Here is an 18,268-nt window from a genome sequence, read left to right on the forward strand (position 1 = left end):
TTAATTTATCATATAATAACTTAGTAAATTAGCATGGTTTAGTATAAGAACCGGTCCAATTAAGCTTCTTCTTTTTTTATTGAGGCCAGGGGTGGCTCAATGTCTTTAAAAATGAGGCATATGCCTTAGGCCCCAAAATCAGAGAGCCTATTTTTTCAGTAATAATAAAATTATTAGGGAAAAGGGTTTGAAAAATATTTCAACTTTAGTCGAAATTGTTGTTACAATATCAAACTTTGGAAAGGACCTTTTACCCCCTGTACTATTTAATAGTGTATTTTAAAGGTATATATATGTGTCGACGTAGACATCATAAATATTTCATCATTTTAAATAGTAATGTGTCCACGTGGGCACATATATACCTTTAAAATACACTATTAAATAGTGCAGGGGGTAAAAGGTCCTTCATAAAGTTTGGTATCGTAACAACAATTTCGGCCAAAGTTGGAGTATTTTTCAGACATTTTTCCCAAATTATTATAAGCCTTTTTTAACAAACAAAAAAACATACTATATTTTCTAATTTATTTGTCATTTCTTTAGTTTGTTTCGAAACATTAAATAATGTTTCTTTTTTATGGATCAATTTTTGAATTTAACTTCCACATGATATATTTAAGACCACTAGATTAAAAAATGTTTTGGTATATATATACATATTTAGTTTAAGATCATAAAAAAATAAAACTTTTTTTATTAAAAAGAAAGAAATAACTTGAATCTCAAATATAAAAAAAAAACAATTAAAATTTAGGCCTCCAATTTATTTTTGGCTTTAGGCCACTAATTAGCTTGAGCCGCCACTGATTGAGGCTAACTACATTGATAAAATAGAAGTACCCAATTTTTTTTTCTAGTTTTCCTATTTATTGAAACCTTGCACCTAAAATTCTTTTAATCTTTGATTACCAAATGTAAAAGGTATTATCACTAAATAAAACTAATGAAAATTATTAAGAGGTAATTATGATTGTATCAAGTTATATATGGATAGGCTTGATCCTAAAAAAAAAGGGATAAAGTGATATATACAAGATGTTATCATGATATTGGTCTAACAACTTATCAAAGTGGTTAGGGTCATCTTAATCTTGATGAAAATTAAATCATTATGGATCTTCTTGATAAAATTTTTTTGTGTATTTATCTTTTTTATATTTTTAATTTTCTTTATGGGATATATATATATATTGAATCTTCTTAATAAATTTTTTGGCTTCATCGCTTACTTTTCCACCTAGGTCCTAGAATATATATTTAATAGTTAGCTACCTACTCAAATCTATATAAAATCAATTCAATTATATAATTAAGTGATCGAATTAAGTAAAAATATATCCTGATTATCATAATTATATAAAAAAAAAATGTATGCAAATATACACATCATATATATAGGAAAAATTACTGAAATACACGTCTTATGTTTCCCTAATTTCCAATATTTCCTTCTATTTCTAAAAACCTCTAAAATCTTTTATTTCTCTCCTAATTTTAAATTATTTTATAATGTATTCGAGCTAATTTTTAATGTATCCGAGCTAGTTTTTAATGTATTCGAGCTACATATTATGTATCAGATTTATTTGATAATGTATCCGAGCTACATATTATGTATCCCATTCATTTTATAATGTATCCGACCTAGTTTTTAATGTATTCGAGCTACATATTATGTATCCGGTTCGTTTTACTTTTTCAGGAATTAATGTAATTACAAATTAAATAGGAATAAATTGTAATTTCATATTAAAATTATGTGATTCCTAAAATTTATACTATTATTAATTTGATATAAACACTCTATGCGCTGATAAGTTTTCACCCCACCCACCACCACTAAGCAAGATGTTGTGCCTCGACATCTAATGCATCCAGAACATTAGGCGTAGCTTTTGCTACTCCACGATAAGCGCTGATTATTATTTTTTTTTTCTTTTAAGCTGAGTTTTTTTTTTTTTTTTAATATATATATGAATTATTAGTTTTATCTCAAATTATTAACAACCTTAAAAATATTAAATTACCTTACTAACTGAACTTTAATACACCCCTATCTTACAACATGAATGAAATATATCCCTAAATTATCGTCAAGTTTAGAAGCATTTTCAACACTTTTTTCGATTTTTTATTAAGAGTCGCATGCTCCTATAAGAGTTTTAAACCACTTGTTTGGTCATGTGGCAAATTGGACAATATACTCTGATCGTAATTCTTGAAATCCTAAATTAATTTGGGAAGAATTATTAGGGAAAAGAAAAGAACCAACATTGTATTATTGTTTTATGTGCACGGTCACGTACAAATGTTATTTTTGTACCTAAGTCCATATGGTTCTGTCAAACGAATAGCCAACACATTATTAGTACAATTATTTTTCTTTCGAGGGGGAGACACATTCATGAAAATAAAAAATAAAAACCAATCGTTACGGATTAATTATTTATGAATAGATTTTAACTCTAATTCGTATTGTAGGTCTATTTGCTATAAAAGACAAAATTCTAAAATATTAACATAGCCCATAGGTCCTCAAATAGACATAAAAAAGGGAGCCAAAAGAGTTTTTTATTTTTCATATGAAAAGAAAAAAAAAGAGTTATTTATTTTTTAGTGGTTGGGTCAATATGCAATGGTGAAATTAAAAATTTCATTAAAGATATCCAAGAATTAATATAAGCTCACGAAAAGTTTATGTGTTTTATATTCGCTCGATGTTTGTAAGGTGGATCGAAAGATGCTTTTTGGAATCTTCCTTCTTTTTTGCTTGTTTAAATTTTTGCAAAAAATTATTTTGGAATTAAATTGGCATGATTAGTTCCCCTTTATTATGGACCTCTTTATATTTTGTTTTAAATAAAGTTCCTTTCATTAGCGAATTTATTCATTTTTCTCTTTTACTGTTAGAAATTAAGATCATGATATCACATGTACCGTTATCAAACATCATAAAAGGATATGTTATTGATGTGTTAAAAATTGTACACTGAAAATAGAAGAAATACTAGATTAATCAAGTTTCGAATGTAACATAAAATTGTTTTTTTTTGAAGAAATTTAGTTTCTTCATAATTGTTCAAAGTTTGGATTAATTTCTCTCAGAATAGAATAAAACACTATTATGCGATACTTGTAATAGAATTTGCAAAACAACAATGGATCATATGTTGTTCAAATTTTGTTTCTTCATACCAAACACACCCTAAAAGAAACTTAATTTGTTCAAATTTTGTTTCCCTCTATTTCTCAATTCACCTCGTATTTAAAACCCTACGGGGCCTAAAGGCAGTAAAAGGACAGTAAGAAAAACAACATATTTAAAGAATAAGGACCATATGATCTGATTTTTATGGTCAAAAGTTTAACTGATTCATAGAGGAAAGAAAAGGAAAGGACATATATAAATGGTCACAAGCATGATTGGTTTGAAGAAGAAAAATATTTATTATTTGGACCATAGTAAATCAGAACTGGACATATTTATGATCTTTGCTTATACATTTATTCAAGGAATATAGCCATCTGCCATGTTAAGTTGAATGAAATTTTTCCACTTATGCCTTCTTTGAAATTGCCTGCCAATGGTGTTAGATTTAGAATTTTCATTTAAATTGCTTAGAAATAAGAATTTTAAGGTTAATTTTGAACTCCCTAAATCATTGAGCTGACTTCTTATTTTGTGTTTAGGAGATTCAGAATTTACCTATCTATATATATATACATAAAAAAAATATAAAAAAATTACATTTATATATACAATGTAACATTTTATCGAGTGTGTTCGAATGAACATTACCTTGTTTAATTCGACTCAATTCTCAGCTCACGCTACCTAACTTATTTGCACCGTTCATAGCTATTATCAATATAAACTCTGGGGTCGTTTGGTAGCTGGTTAGAATTATGCTTATATTACTAATGTAGGAATTACTTGTGAGTAAATTTATGTATTATTTTATGCAGGTTTTAGTTACGTGGGATTAGTTATTCATGTAAATAGAATAAAATAATACATAGATTCTCTCGATCATAACATATACAAGTATTAGTTATGCGGGTTTCTAAATTGTCAACTGAACGTCATATTAATTTTATACATGAATAGTGTATTTTCTATCTACCTAACAAACATTGTATAAGTTATACAAAAAATAATATAATAATGAATCACTTGAAGGAGAAACTACACAATTCGACATATACTCTATTACCATATATACTATTATAGCTTATACTTTCAAATTAAAATATTACATATCTTACCACTAATTAAGAGTTTCCTATCATATATTGATGAAGATACACTTAAATACATGTATTTTTGCTACCAGATATACTAAAATAGGGAGAAAGGCGAGCGAGATGGGGAGGGAGAGGAGCGAGATAGTTATGTATCCCAGATACATGTGAATCACATCTAGTGTGGTTAGCATTTATCTGGGATATCCGGATACATGGAAAGTGGCGAGCGAGATGGAAGGGAGACAAGGGAAGTGAGTGAGATTTCTTATATATCTAGATACATGTGAATCTACTTGGATATAGTGTATCTAGAACAAATTACACCTAATTTTTCCTCAATGTATCCCGAGTTACATGTATTTGTATGTATTTGGATGCACCAAAATCTGATAAGATTCGTAATATTACAAACTAAAGTGTATCCAAGTAATTAGCTCCTAAACTAATTATGAAATTTATGTAAGTTCCCTAAACTTGAATCATATCCAGGTACCAAACAACCCCTCAGTGTATTATCAGTTATAACTTATTATACAAAATGTATATGTTCTAAAATTTATTTACAAAAAAAGATTGGAATTATCTTGAATCATATCCAGGTACCAAACAACCCCTCAGTGTATTATCAGTTATAACTTATTATACAAAATGTATATGTTCTAAAATTTATTTACAAAAAAAGATTGGAATTATTATTTTTTGTCATGGCCTTTGTTGGATTGTTGGGCAGTATAAAAATCCCAAACTAGTAAGCTATCCAGCCTGCCCAAATGATGGCTAGATATACATGGATCAATTTGGACTGTTTAAATTAGCCCATAAAAAATGTTACTCAGTAAATAGAACTGGACAGCTTATGTATAGCTCAAATTTTTATATTTTATTTATTTATATAAAGGAGAAAATTTCATTTTAAAATTTGATTTGTATCAGTGATACAACTTTTTGAAATTCACTTTATATTGTAGAAAATATCGTTTTTTTTTGTTTTCCTTTCTTCACTGTATATATCTTGTTCATGGAGTTTTTGAATTAGCATTGTTTGAAAATCATATCAAATCATCATGGACCCACGACGAGCATTAAATTATTTATTTTAATATGGTATATTTTACTATATATTAGAAGAGTCTAGGAATTACTACCATTGTTTCAATAAAATCACTACAAATGTCCAATACTTACTATATAAAATATATAAGTGGGCCCCACCACCTTCCACTTAAATACTACATATTATATATTATTAATTACTATACTATAAATCACTACTAATATCCAATATATTTATCAAATTATATAAATGGGCCCCATCACCTTCCACTTAAATACTACATATTATATATTAATTACTATACTATAAATGACTTAAATACTCCATATTATCTATTACAATAATTAACAAGTATTTGACACCTTAAATTCTATCAATGCCATATAAATTAGGATAAAAAAACCTAACATATAATATTTAAATATATTTCAAAATAATAAGTAATACTATACATTACAATAATTAACAGCTTAATTATTTAAAACTTATATAAAAAAATTAATTGACTCTCTAAATTCTATTGGTACCACATAAAATGGATTATATAATAAACATATATTGTTTGAAATTGACGAAAAAGAAATAATAAATTACAATAATTAATAAAAAAATAGTCCACTCCAAAAAATCTATCAATTAACAACATACATTGTTTGAAATTGACGAAAAAGAAACTATAAATTACAATAATTAACAAAATAAATCTCTCGACTCCAACAAATCTATCAATTAATGCCACATAAATTGGGACATGGCAAATAACATATATTATTAAAAAATTAGGTTCAAAATGTACTACAAAATACAATAATTAACAACTTAATATATTAAAGAGACATATAAAAAATGGTTAATATTTGAAATTCTGCATCTGCCACATACATTAGAACAAAGAGAGTAATAAATATTATTTTCAAAATTATGTTAAAAAAAGTACTACAAATCACAATAGCTAACAATTTAAAATATTTTTAAAATCATATAAAAATTTCAATAACTTCTCAAATTTCATAATATGACATAAATTAAAAAAAAAGTGTTATAAATCATAATAAATACTACAATATTTAAACTACTTTAAAAGCATTATAAATTGTAATAAATAATACAACAATTTAAATTACTTAAAATTTAACGACTTAAATTTAATTTTAAAATGTATTAAAATTTTGGTTAATTGTCAAAACTTTACATGTGCCACATAAATTGGGACATGGACAGTCACACATATTTTTTTAAAAAAATTACATTAAAAGTATTTTATCAATTAACAACATATATTGTTTGAAATTGACGAAAAAGAAACTATAAATTACAATAATTAACAAAATAAATCTCTCGACTCCAACAAATCTATCAATTAATGCCACATAAATTGGGACATGGCAAATAACATATATTATTAAAAAGTTAGGTTCAAAATGTACTATAAAATACAATAATTAACAACTTAATATATTAAAGAGACATATAAAAAATGGTTAATATTTGAAATTCTGCGTGTGCCACATAAATTAGAACAAATAGAGTAATAAATATTATTTTCAAAATTATGTAAAAAAAAAAGTACTGCAAATCACAATAGCTAACAATTTAAAATATTTTTAAAATCATATAAAAATTTCAATAACTTCTCAAATTCCATAATATAACACTTAAATACTACATATTATATATTAATTACTATACTATAAATGACTTAAATACTCCCTATTATCTATTACAATAATTAACAATTATTTGACACTTTAAATTCTATCAATGCCATATAAATTAGGATAAAAAACCTAACATATAATATTTAAATATATTTAAAAATAATATAAGTAATATTATACATTACAATAATTAACAGCTTAATTATTAAAACTTATATAAAAAATTTAATTGACTCTCTAAATTCTATTGGTACCACATAAAATGGATTATATGATAAACATATATTGTTTGAAATTGACGAAAAAGAAACAATAAATTACAATAATTAATAAAAAAAATAGTCGACGAAATTGACGAATTTTTTTTATAAATTACAATAATTAATAAAATAAATCTCTCGACTCCAACAAATCTATCAATTAATGTCACATAAATGGGGACATGGCAAATAACATATATTATTAAAAAATTAGGTTCAAAATATACTATAAAATACAATAATTAACAACTTAATATATTAAAGAGACATATAAAAAAGGGTTAATATTTGAAATTCTGCATCTGCCACATAAATTAGAACAAATAGAGTAAGAAATATTATTTTCAAAATTATGTTAAAAAAAAGTACTACAAATCACAATAGCTAAAAATTTAAAATATTTTTAAAATCATATAAAAATTTCAATAATTTCTCAAATTTCATAATATGACATAAATTAAAATTAAAAAATAATATATATTGGGCCCCGTGCTGGCACGGGGTCTTATATCTAGTAAATTTATAAACATGGATCAAGTACACACGGATTGAGATGACGATTACATGTTGTTCTGTATTCTCCATGTGTATTTATAAATTCAAGTCATTTATTCCTATTTTTTTTAATTTCTACTTTCTCATATAAAAATAATACTCCCTCCGTTTCACAAAGAATGACCTCCTTTCCTTTTTAGTCAGTTTAAAAAAGAATGACCTCTTTCCTTTTTTGGTAACATTTTACTTTTTGCTTTTCACGTGGCATGTTTAAGACCATAAGATTAAGGGCAATTTTGTACATTTGACATAACTTTAATTTAGGACCACAAGATTCAAAAGTCTTCTTTATTTGATTAAACTCTGTGCCAAGTCAAACCAGGTCATTCTTTGTGAAACGAAGGGAGTATAAAGTAAGGTTACAAAATTGTTAGTGGTGAAATAGAACATCAAATATGGGATCACATGCCATTAAACTAGAGTGAAGAACATGTACGATTCTTTTGTTCTTTATGGGTTACAACTACAATAAATTAAAGGAAAAATTATATAATTTAACAATATACTTTACTATCATATATATTATTATTGTTTTTATTATTTATACTTCAACATATTACGTATTTTTACCACTAATTAAGAGTGTCCTACATATCTTACACTTAGATACATGTATTTTTGCTACCAGATACATAAAAATAAGGAAAGAGACGAGTGAGATTCGTATGTACTTTAGATACATACAAATCACACTAGATACACTCTAAATACATATAGTTGGTCAGTGTAGGTAGTGAAATGACTTTTGCATATTCCCCTTTGGAAACTTTGGGGAAAAAAAATTATTGACAAGACAAGTTATTTTGGTAATTATCTAGAATTAACTAAAAGTGGATCCAATATCTTGCAAATCTCCATCAAAATACTAGAAAATAGAAGAGAAAAAAAACTTGTAGAGGATAATGATCCCTCAGCTTTGCACCTTAATCATATCGATCATCTCCTTAATTTGAATTGAACGAACTTAAAAGTATACAATTATTTAAGGTGATTTTAGTGTCCGGTGATGCCTAGGAAAATATAAAGGATAGACATTGCTAATTTGGGGATTTCGATTGAAAATATTATTAAAAACCATTAAATATATACGTAAGTTTGGTTTAATTAAAGTATATGCGCAATTCCTCTAGAAAAACTTTATTTTCCATCAACGGTCCTTGGGCTCCACCTTATAATTCAAGCTCATCAACCAAATATCCTAATACCAAATGCAATGCATAACAATAACATCACAATAAACATGTAATTATGTTGCCTTTTGGGACCCTCAAAACCCCCTCTCAATTATTCAATAATAAAAAGTAATAGAAAATTATTGGACACATATATAATGAAAAAAATATTCCTACACTGTTTTATTTCATTTTGAGAAGACATTATATCTATCGTAAATCAAATTAGTATCTTAAATTTTGTATTTAATATTTTCACATATAATGAAACAAAAAGTTATTGGTACGTTATAAATTTACTAAATGTTTGTTAGAAACACATTAGAAATTAAGATTTGTATTATGACAAGTTGAAGTAAGATTGAATATATTTAAATCATAGTCAAAACTCTATTCTCTTTATTTTATTAAGATTCAATACAAAAAGTTTTTGCCTTAACTTTGCCTTAGAGAAACTTTCAATTTTCTGTTTTTTATCAACTCTAGTAGTAGTTAACAAGATTTTATTAAAATATACTTTTGACTAAATTTGCATCTATCTATTCCTTCGCTCTATGTTAATTGTCAACATTATTAAAATTATTCATCTGAATGACGTGTAAAAAGGAAATATGATAACATAAATATATTGAAGTAGTGTGTATATATATATAATAAAACACTAACAAATGAGAACACAACATCTAACATTGTGCTACCTCATTATATATATATATATATATATATAATAAAACACTAACAAATGAGAACACAACATCTAACATTGTGCTACCTCATTCCAAATTTCATGGAATTAACTAATACTTATGCTTAATTAATTAAACAACTACTAAATCAACTTTTCGTCATCTTCATATCATCAATTAATTAATTAATTAAAAGTCCTTAAGTAATATTATACAAAAGATCAATTGTATAATATGTGTTTATATAAAACGAGAAAGAGAGAAAGACAAAAGAAAACTTGGCAGTGGAAGATCGTATTTGTATAATATAAGTGTATAGGACGAAAATATATGCATTTGTATTTGTATATACAATTTTCTCTCACTTTATACAAACACAAACGCAATGTATACATTTGTGTTTGTATAAAGTGAGAGTGGCGAGTGAGATCTGGGAGAGGGGAGGGAGGGGAACGAAAATATATGTATATATACAATTTTTTCTCGCTTTATACAAACATAAACGCATTTTATACATTTGTGTTTGTATAAAAGTGAGAGAGGCGATGGAGACTGCCCAGCGAGAACGAGAGTGGTGAGCGAGATTCACCAGGAGAGAAGCGAAATAACAACAGTTTGCTATGGGGTACAATTAAATCAAACTATGGTTATTATAGCATTTAATTTGAATTAATAGTTTGTTATTATATATAATTTTCCCTTATTTAAGGTAGTTATAGTATCTGGTGATCCCTAGAAAAATATAAAGGACTACATTTACTAATTTGGTGATTTTGATATCAAATATTATTGCAAAGATAACAGTACACGCGTAATTCAGCTCTAGAAAAACTTTATTTTCCATCAATGGTTCTTGGGCTCCACCTTATAATTCAAAGCACAACTACCAAATATCCAAATACCAAATGCAAATGCATGACAAAAACATTACAATAAACATGTAATTATGTTGCCTTTTGGGACCCCTCAAAACCCCCTCTCAATTATTAAGTGTGTTTATAGAGTTCGATGCAAACTGATCAACTTGAGAAAATCATAGTCAAAATTCTATTCTCTTATTATATTAAGATTCAATACAAAAAGTTTTTGCCTTAACTTTGCCTTAGAGAAACTTTCAATTTTCTGTTTTTTTATTAACTCTATTAATAGTCAACAAGTTTTATTAAAATATACTTTTGACTAAATTTGCATCTATTCCTTAGCTCTATATTAATTGTCAACATTATTAAAATTATTCATCTAAATGACGTGTAAATAAGGAAATGTGATAACAAAAATATATTGAAGTAGTGTATATATATATATCATTAATAAAACACTAACAAATGAGAACACAACATCTAACATTGTGCTACCTCATTCCAAATTTCATGGAATTAACTAATATTTCTGTTTAATTAATTAAACAACAACTAAATCAACTTTTTCGTCATCATCATCAATTAATTAATTAAAAGTCCTTAAGTAATTTTCGGACTTGTTCCAATGTAACAAAGAGCACAATAGTAAATGGTCCTTGCCTTGAAATTGTAGGAATAAATCCTTTATACAAGGCCATTGGCCCCTCAGCTTTAATTGTCTTCATTGCACAATCAAGTGCACCATTGTAAGGTGGAGCCGCTCCAGGCTCCACCTTCATGTTCATAACCCGAGTCTTGATCACATCCACCGGATTCGTCACCACCGCCGCCACAAAACCTGCGGCAAAACTCGCCGTCACGTGGGTCCCGAGTCCATCTTTCATCAAACCTTTCGCTAAAATCATTTCCTTAAACTCATCGTAAGACGCAAGCTGCGAGGCCGTCACCAGCATGGCGCGGTTCACAGTAAGGGATGAGCCGCGCCACAGGCTAGTAACGCCCTCGTTTTTGCTCATTTGGGTTATTGCATCCACCACGCTCTTGTAATTCCGCCGCTGCGCGGCGGGTAACCGACCGTCGGCTTGCATCCGTACCATTGCCACGTCAGCAGGGTTGCCGACGGCGGCCCCAATTCCGCCGGCGATCAGTCCGGCGACAATTTTTTTCCCCAAAGGCATGTTTTTCGTATTCGGGTCGGTCCATTTTTTCTTCAACATATCGTATAATCCCATTCGGGTCGTCGAATAAAGGGTCTGCCGGAGGACGGTGGCGGATATGCCGGAAAAAAGGGCGGCGACGCCTTCTTGCTGGACGATCCGTACACCGACGGCAACGGGCCCCACACGAGGAGCAACTGGGACATGGGCATTAGTTGTATTATTGGGAGGATGAAAAGCAAGAGCAGGGCGAAGCGTCTGCATCTGAGTAGATGCAGATGCTTCGCCCTGAAGCTGCATACGTACCTTGATGAGATCAAGTGGATGTGTACTACATCCAGCAATAATAGAAGCAATGCCTCCTTCAACAAAACCTTTAACACCCATATTAATCAAGATCTACTCCAAACAAAAAAAAAATTGATGAAAAATGAAAAAAAATATGTAAAGGGGATCAAGATCTTGATTTTTTTTTAAAAAAAAATGAGTTATAAGGAAATATTATGACCAATTGAAATTAGAGGATAATTCACTAGAAACCAGGAGATGAGAGTGAATGGAAAATGCTATAGATGCAAAGTGTGGGATATTGGATCTCTGAGACATATGCTAGAGAGAAATGAATTTGGTTGGGTGAGAGAAAGAAGGGGAAAAAGGGAATTTATAGGGAAAAGTAATAGAGAGAGAAAAAGGAAATAGCATCGAGCTAAATGAAGTGGTTGAAAGTCCTGACTCGTGAGGTCTCGTATTGAAATTTCAGTAGAGAGTGATTCTTTTTAGCTGTTCTACCTTTGATAGACAGAGTTATTCGATAGCTATTATTGATAATAATTAATAGATATTTTATGAAACTAGTGTAGATATAAAAAAAAACTGATTCGGACACTACGATAATTGAAAAATCAAAAGAAAGGAAATGGAAATTACACTTTCTAAGTAGGCGTGATTTCTGTTTCTAAAATAATAATGTAGTATAGCATGTGGAGTTGAGATTTACAGCTAAGGTTAAATTTGATAATTTTGTTTTGTTTCAACCAATATTTATGTGGTTGTGGGTCCCCAACTCATCAAATTATTGGAATTTGGAATTAATGACCTCTTAACATATCAAAGTCTAAAATTTAAGAGTCGCTAAGAAAAAGGAAAAAGACATACTACTTGTTTAAAACGAAAAAACAACGAAATATAGCACAAATAAATTGAAAATGTAAAGAACATTTTATTTGTTTGTTTATTTTTTATTCTCAATTAATATTACATATTATTTTATTAAACTTTTTCATAGTGTTGTTCATGACATCTTTCGATTTTATTTTTTTCTATGTAATTCTATAAATAAAGATATCGAAAATCATGTCGGTTACCCTTCAAAGAAAATGACTCATTTTTTTGTCTCCTTATTTACATGTTACATGTTTTGACGTTTTAAGAAGCTTCATTTATTCTTCTTTTTATTAAAATAAAAAGAGGAGAACATTTAAAAAATGTCCTATAAGAAAAGCAAGGGAATCCAACAAATTAAAGATGCTGACAATCTCTGGCGTCTGACTCACTTGAAGATTTTTACGAAATAAAAAAACGTATTTGTAAAAATAAAGAACAACAAGGTGAAAAAATAATCATAAAATTATTATTTAAGAAAATTGCACATGTCTGCAATTTATTAATTAGGATTTTTTAATACCAATAGCTGAATTTATTGCTGTATTTTTTTCATATGCAATATATATTGATTGTATATAATTATACATACATTATTTATTTATTGTTAAATAAAATTAATGATGATTTATTGTTTAGATATGAAATTTATCGGTTGCTAATTCCTATTTTATTACTAATAGCGACTATTATTGGGTAGTATTTGTTGTCACAGTAATTTGTGGTAGTATTTGTTGTCACAGTAATTTGTAACTTTGAAAACTAATTATTTGGTTTAATGTTTAACATCGCTACAACAAAAAATAACTTTTAGCTCCAATAAATATGCACATTAACAAAGAGTGTTAAAATATTTACCGGCATTAGTTAAATGTCATTGGATCCAATGTCGCTATAGGCTTTAGAGACATTTACAAAAAGTGTTAATTGCTGCAAAAAATGCATATTTAGCGGCAATTAAGTTATTGTCGCTAATCAATTACCGCTAAAGATTATTTTTGGTGTAGTGCATTATTTGTGAGTAAATATTTTCTATAACAATAATAACAACATCAATGTAATTATGCAAGTATGGTTCGAAAATGATAGAATGTATATCGATCTTATATATATTTTTGTGGGTATAAAGAGAAGTTGTTTTTGAAGACTTTAGACTCAAAATATTAAAAAAATCTGAAGCGGGATTGTAAGAATAATATGACAAAAAAATAACAAGATAATAGGTAGTAATAAACATTGAAAAATAAGAGACTATGCGACTATTATATAGCTCCCTATCTCTCCCATATAAAGTACAATCGGCTACTAAATATCCTTCTACCATAAACCTCAACTTCCAAATCTTTCTATTTAGTGTCATATTCTCGCCAAGTTAAAGTCATATCGCGTCTTGTTTAATTACGTCCTCCCTATCATTTTTGGTCTATCTCGATCCAACCTCTCCCAATATACTTATTATAATTAATATATTACACCTTCTTACTAGCACATTAACAAATCTCTTTTCACGTGTCCAAACCATGGCATCTCATGCAATAACTAATTCTATTGAAAATATATCTATTGTTCACATATGGATTTATTATCAAATTAGTTGCTGAAAATTCCTGGCAGTAACTAGGTAGGTGCCTACTGCTTAGTTATCACCTAATTAAATTACCACAACTTGCACTATCAATTGGCACATACATTTATATCAACTTGATTCCAATTTAATTATGAAACGAAGCTCAGGACACATACAGGGAAAAAATCGACTTAACTTGACTGCAATACGACTTCATCTAAATTTTGGAAGACTTTGCTTAATTTCTACAATCAAAATTGACTAATAACAATTATGTCCTTATCACATACTACTAATTGTTACTAGAAAAACAATCCTAACTTCAAAGCTATAAGGGTAAAATTGTCTTTATGTAACTTATATCATGAGTTTGAACCGTGAAAGAAGTCACTAATGCTAGATTGTCTACATCATACTGATCAGTGGTAGAGCCACATACACTTGAGAGTTGAGGGGTGTCGATGGACAACCTTTCGTCAAAAAATTACACTATGTAGCTAGATAAAAATAGTTTTTTTATGTATATATATATATTTACATTCCTTGGCTTCTACAAAATTTTACTCCTTTATATTTTAACACTCCTTAAGCGAAATTCTGACTTCGGCATTAATCACATCCCTTGAGGTGCGGCGCTTCGGTGAACCCTACACAAAAACAGGATACTTTGTGTACCGAATTGCCCTACTGATTAGTTTTTTCCGAAGGATTTAATGAATTCTTAAAGTAATCAATGCACTTATAAAATATGAACTAGTAGATCTTAATCTTCCTCATCAAAATAGTTAAATTAGATTATACTCTAGTAATCCACAGCAGAGATCACTTAGTTAATCAAAGTCAATTTAAGTGGTCCAATTAATACTCCATTTTGAGAGATATCATTGAATGTGAACTTAATAGCTTTAGAAATGACTTAACTTTTATGAATATTCTTTTACTTATATTTTCAAACTCACCTAAAAATAAAAATAACATTGAGAGAAAAGAACAATTTAATTACTATGATTCACATTTTTTTATTACCCAAATATAACAGTCAAAACTTTAATGATATTTAATTAGTGGACATGATCTCATTATTACAATTAAAATAATAGGCTGAACATGATGAAAATGCCAATTATCGATATAAATGTATTATTGACTATGGAAACAAGAAAAAAAAATTGGAGTCAAAAAGTGCCACTTGAAAATGTATAAGGGCAAGTTTGACAATTAGGAAGCCTAGTTAAGACTTAAGAATTGTTCTGTTAAACGTCACTTTATAAATTTGTTGGGTCATTTATTAGGGGCCAAATAGTAACGATTGACTTGGTCTCCATTTTTGTGACCTTTACTATTATACCAAAAAATAAACATAGGGAAGTATTGAAAATATATTTGAATTAAATGTAAATTATTAATTTCAATTTTGAATTATTGATAATTTTAGAAATATTTGTTTATTTGACAAATTAAATTTTGATAGTCTCCCGATCTGCTACATGACATAACAAGTGGTCTCAAATTCTTGTAGGAGCATGTGATTCTTTAAAAAAAGACTAGAGAAGTGTTGAAACACCCCTAAACTTGGCGAGAACTTAGAGCAGTAATAATTCGCGATGAGTTTAAAGTGTTCTCAATACTTTTTTTTTATGACAAGGGAAATTCGTGGCTGTAATAATTCGCAACGAGTTTAGGAGTGTTCTCAATATTATTTTTTTATGACAAGGGAAACTTGAGGTCACTATCCTTTGGGTGCGCACAGGGTAAACCCCCCGCTCCTTTGCAATAGCTTGCAAACCACATAGGAGAGGTAACCTGCACTAGGCAAGCCCGGTGCAACGAACTCAACCCAGAAGGCAAAACCCTTTGCTTTCAAGGGCAAAGGGTTTCGAACTTAAGACCTCCAACATGGAAGTTTCAAGCCCAAACCACTGGGCCATCCCTCTCAAATAAATAACTTTTACATCCAAAAGGTGTTATAACAATTTAATCCTCTCATTAAGTATGCGTGTCAAGTCAAATATGAACAAATAAAAATGGATTGACCGAATAAATGAAGAAAAGAAAGCATAAATAGAATTATTATAGAAAAGAAAGCATAAATAGAATTATTATAGATAACACGTGTCAATAGATAAACAATTGCCTAGAAGCTGAAAAAACCGAACCGAGTCACCGCGTCTTTGAAAAAAAAGAGTCGTCGCCTGAGAGATTCGAACTCTCGCGGGGAAACCCCATGTACTTAGCAGGCACACGCCTTAACCACTCGGCCAAAGCGACTTATTATTTACAAGACCAATTTTATAAATAATAAAAGGTAGTTTTGGTCTATAATATAATACTACTCTCAATTTTCAAGTATTCAAGGACGTGACGTATTGGTTAATAAACTAGTTGAGAATCATGATGTTTCACGTTCAAATTCTAGCAGAACCAAAAACGTTAAGTGATCTCTTTTCATATGTCCAATACTTGTATTACTAGTAAAACATGCAATTAACTATGAAATTTATTGTTAGTCAGTAGCTAATTGGATTTTCTTATAATCGTTCTAATTCGTAGTTAAATGAGATTAGTATGGAATTTTGATTGTTTAGCTATGAAATTTTGTTTGTCGCTAATTTCTTATTTCTTATGGTGTTGTTGGACAATGTTCTTGATGCCTATGCAGGAGAGAATTTAATATGTATCCTGTAAAATTAATCGAGGTGAGCACAAATTAATTTGGACATTATACAATCACAAAACAAAGTAATGTCAATTTTCAATTTGTAGAAAAATAAATGGGGATCTTAATAGGGAAAAAAGAAGAGAGCTGTCTCTTAATTTGGAGTTTTGAACCATATTCAAAATGTAATTAATGAATGGAAGTCATGGGACAAGTTCATTGTAACGAATCCGAATTCTCAACATAAACACTCGAGTATTACATAATCACTGATAGCCAAATTACAACAATAATATTTAAATTATAATGAAAATGCTGAAATATAAACAAGTAACTAAGATGGAGATACGAATGGAGGTGGAAAGCTTAGACTCTAGAAGAAGAAGTGAGGAACATTCATTTTCTTCGTAATATGCATAAACCCTTCTTTCGAACTCATTATCCCTTTTAACCAAATGTTAATTGGGCTTAGATTCCAAATAAAACACTCTAACGTTTTACTTGACCCAATCTCATTCACTACTTTTAACCCATAGACCTTTATTGAGCTAGAACTTGGTTCACAACATTCAATGCCATGAAGGAGAGAGCTCTCCACAAACTAGCTAAACAGATGGTTACCTTTAAAGGTCTTAGGTTAGAGCTCTTCTGGTATACGAATTATTTTTTTGTGGAGGGCACCTCGAGTGGGATCTATGCGACACAAATTCAAATTAGTCGAATTCCATTAATATAGATATCAAACACAGAATAAAAAATAAAAAATTATAAATGTTTGATGGCATATAGGAAAGTTGAGTTCTTAACATAATGTAAGTTTGATATTAATGTCGAATTATGTCAAATTCAAAGAAATGAATACATAAAGGAAGATGGCATCAAATCGAATCTGCTAAGAAAATTATATATATGTGAGCCATTTTCTTTCCCAGTATTTTCACTTATTTGAGACATGCCTCACCCTCCATTTTCTCGGTATGCCTTTCACTCGATCTCTCACTCTGTAATTTTTCTCGAGCCTTGGTGGTGTCTGTCGTAGTATTAGCCTTATTCTTGTAGTTTTTTTATCTTGATATCTATCATCATTTGTTGTTTATTGTATTTTGATTATCACACTGTTTTGTTGTTGTTAATGTACTTTTCCTGAATGCTCTACACTGTTTTTCTTATTAGCTGCTTTGTTTTCTATAGTTTTCCCTTTTCATAACTACTTTGATTTGCTGCACTTGAGGCG

The 18,268-nt window shown here is 28.9% G+C and overlaps 2 protein-coding genes and 1 non-coding gene across 3 annotated transcripts in view; 1 reads left to right on the top strand and 2 right to left on the bottom strand.

Annotated features, from left to right (window-relative positions):
• LOC125831060 (HMG-Y-related protein B-like) overlaps window positions 1–18,268 on the top strand; it is a 195,305-nt gene that overhangs the window by 73,615 nt on the left and 103,422 nt on the right. The gene's annotated exons all lie outside the window — the stretch shown is intronic.
• LOC125831051 (mitochondrial uncoupling protein 5-like) lies at window positions 11,068–12,297 on the bottom strand. The gene has a single exon (XM_049510242.1). It carries the CDS (start codon window positions 12,035–12,037, stop codon window positions 11,084–11,086), a length of 954 nt encoding a protein of 317 aa, XP_049366199.1. The 5' UTR covers window positions 12,038–12,297; the 3' UTR covers window positions 11,068–11,083.
• TRNAS-GCU (transfer RNA serine (anticodon GCU)) lies at window positions 16,565–16,646 on the bottom strand. Its single transcript has one exon. It is a non-coding gene; the product is annotated as a tRNA-Ser (tRNA).

The sequence above is a fragment of the Solanum verrucosum genome, unplaced genomic scaffold, assembly GCF_900185275.1.
Source record: "Solanum verrucosum unplaced genomic scaffold, falcon-dt-bn FXZP01000049.1, whole genome shotgun sequence".
NCBI classification, from domain to species: domain Eukaryota; kingdom Viridiplantae; phylum Streptophyta; class Magnoliopsida; order Solanales; family Solanaceae; genus Solanum; species Solanum verrucosum.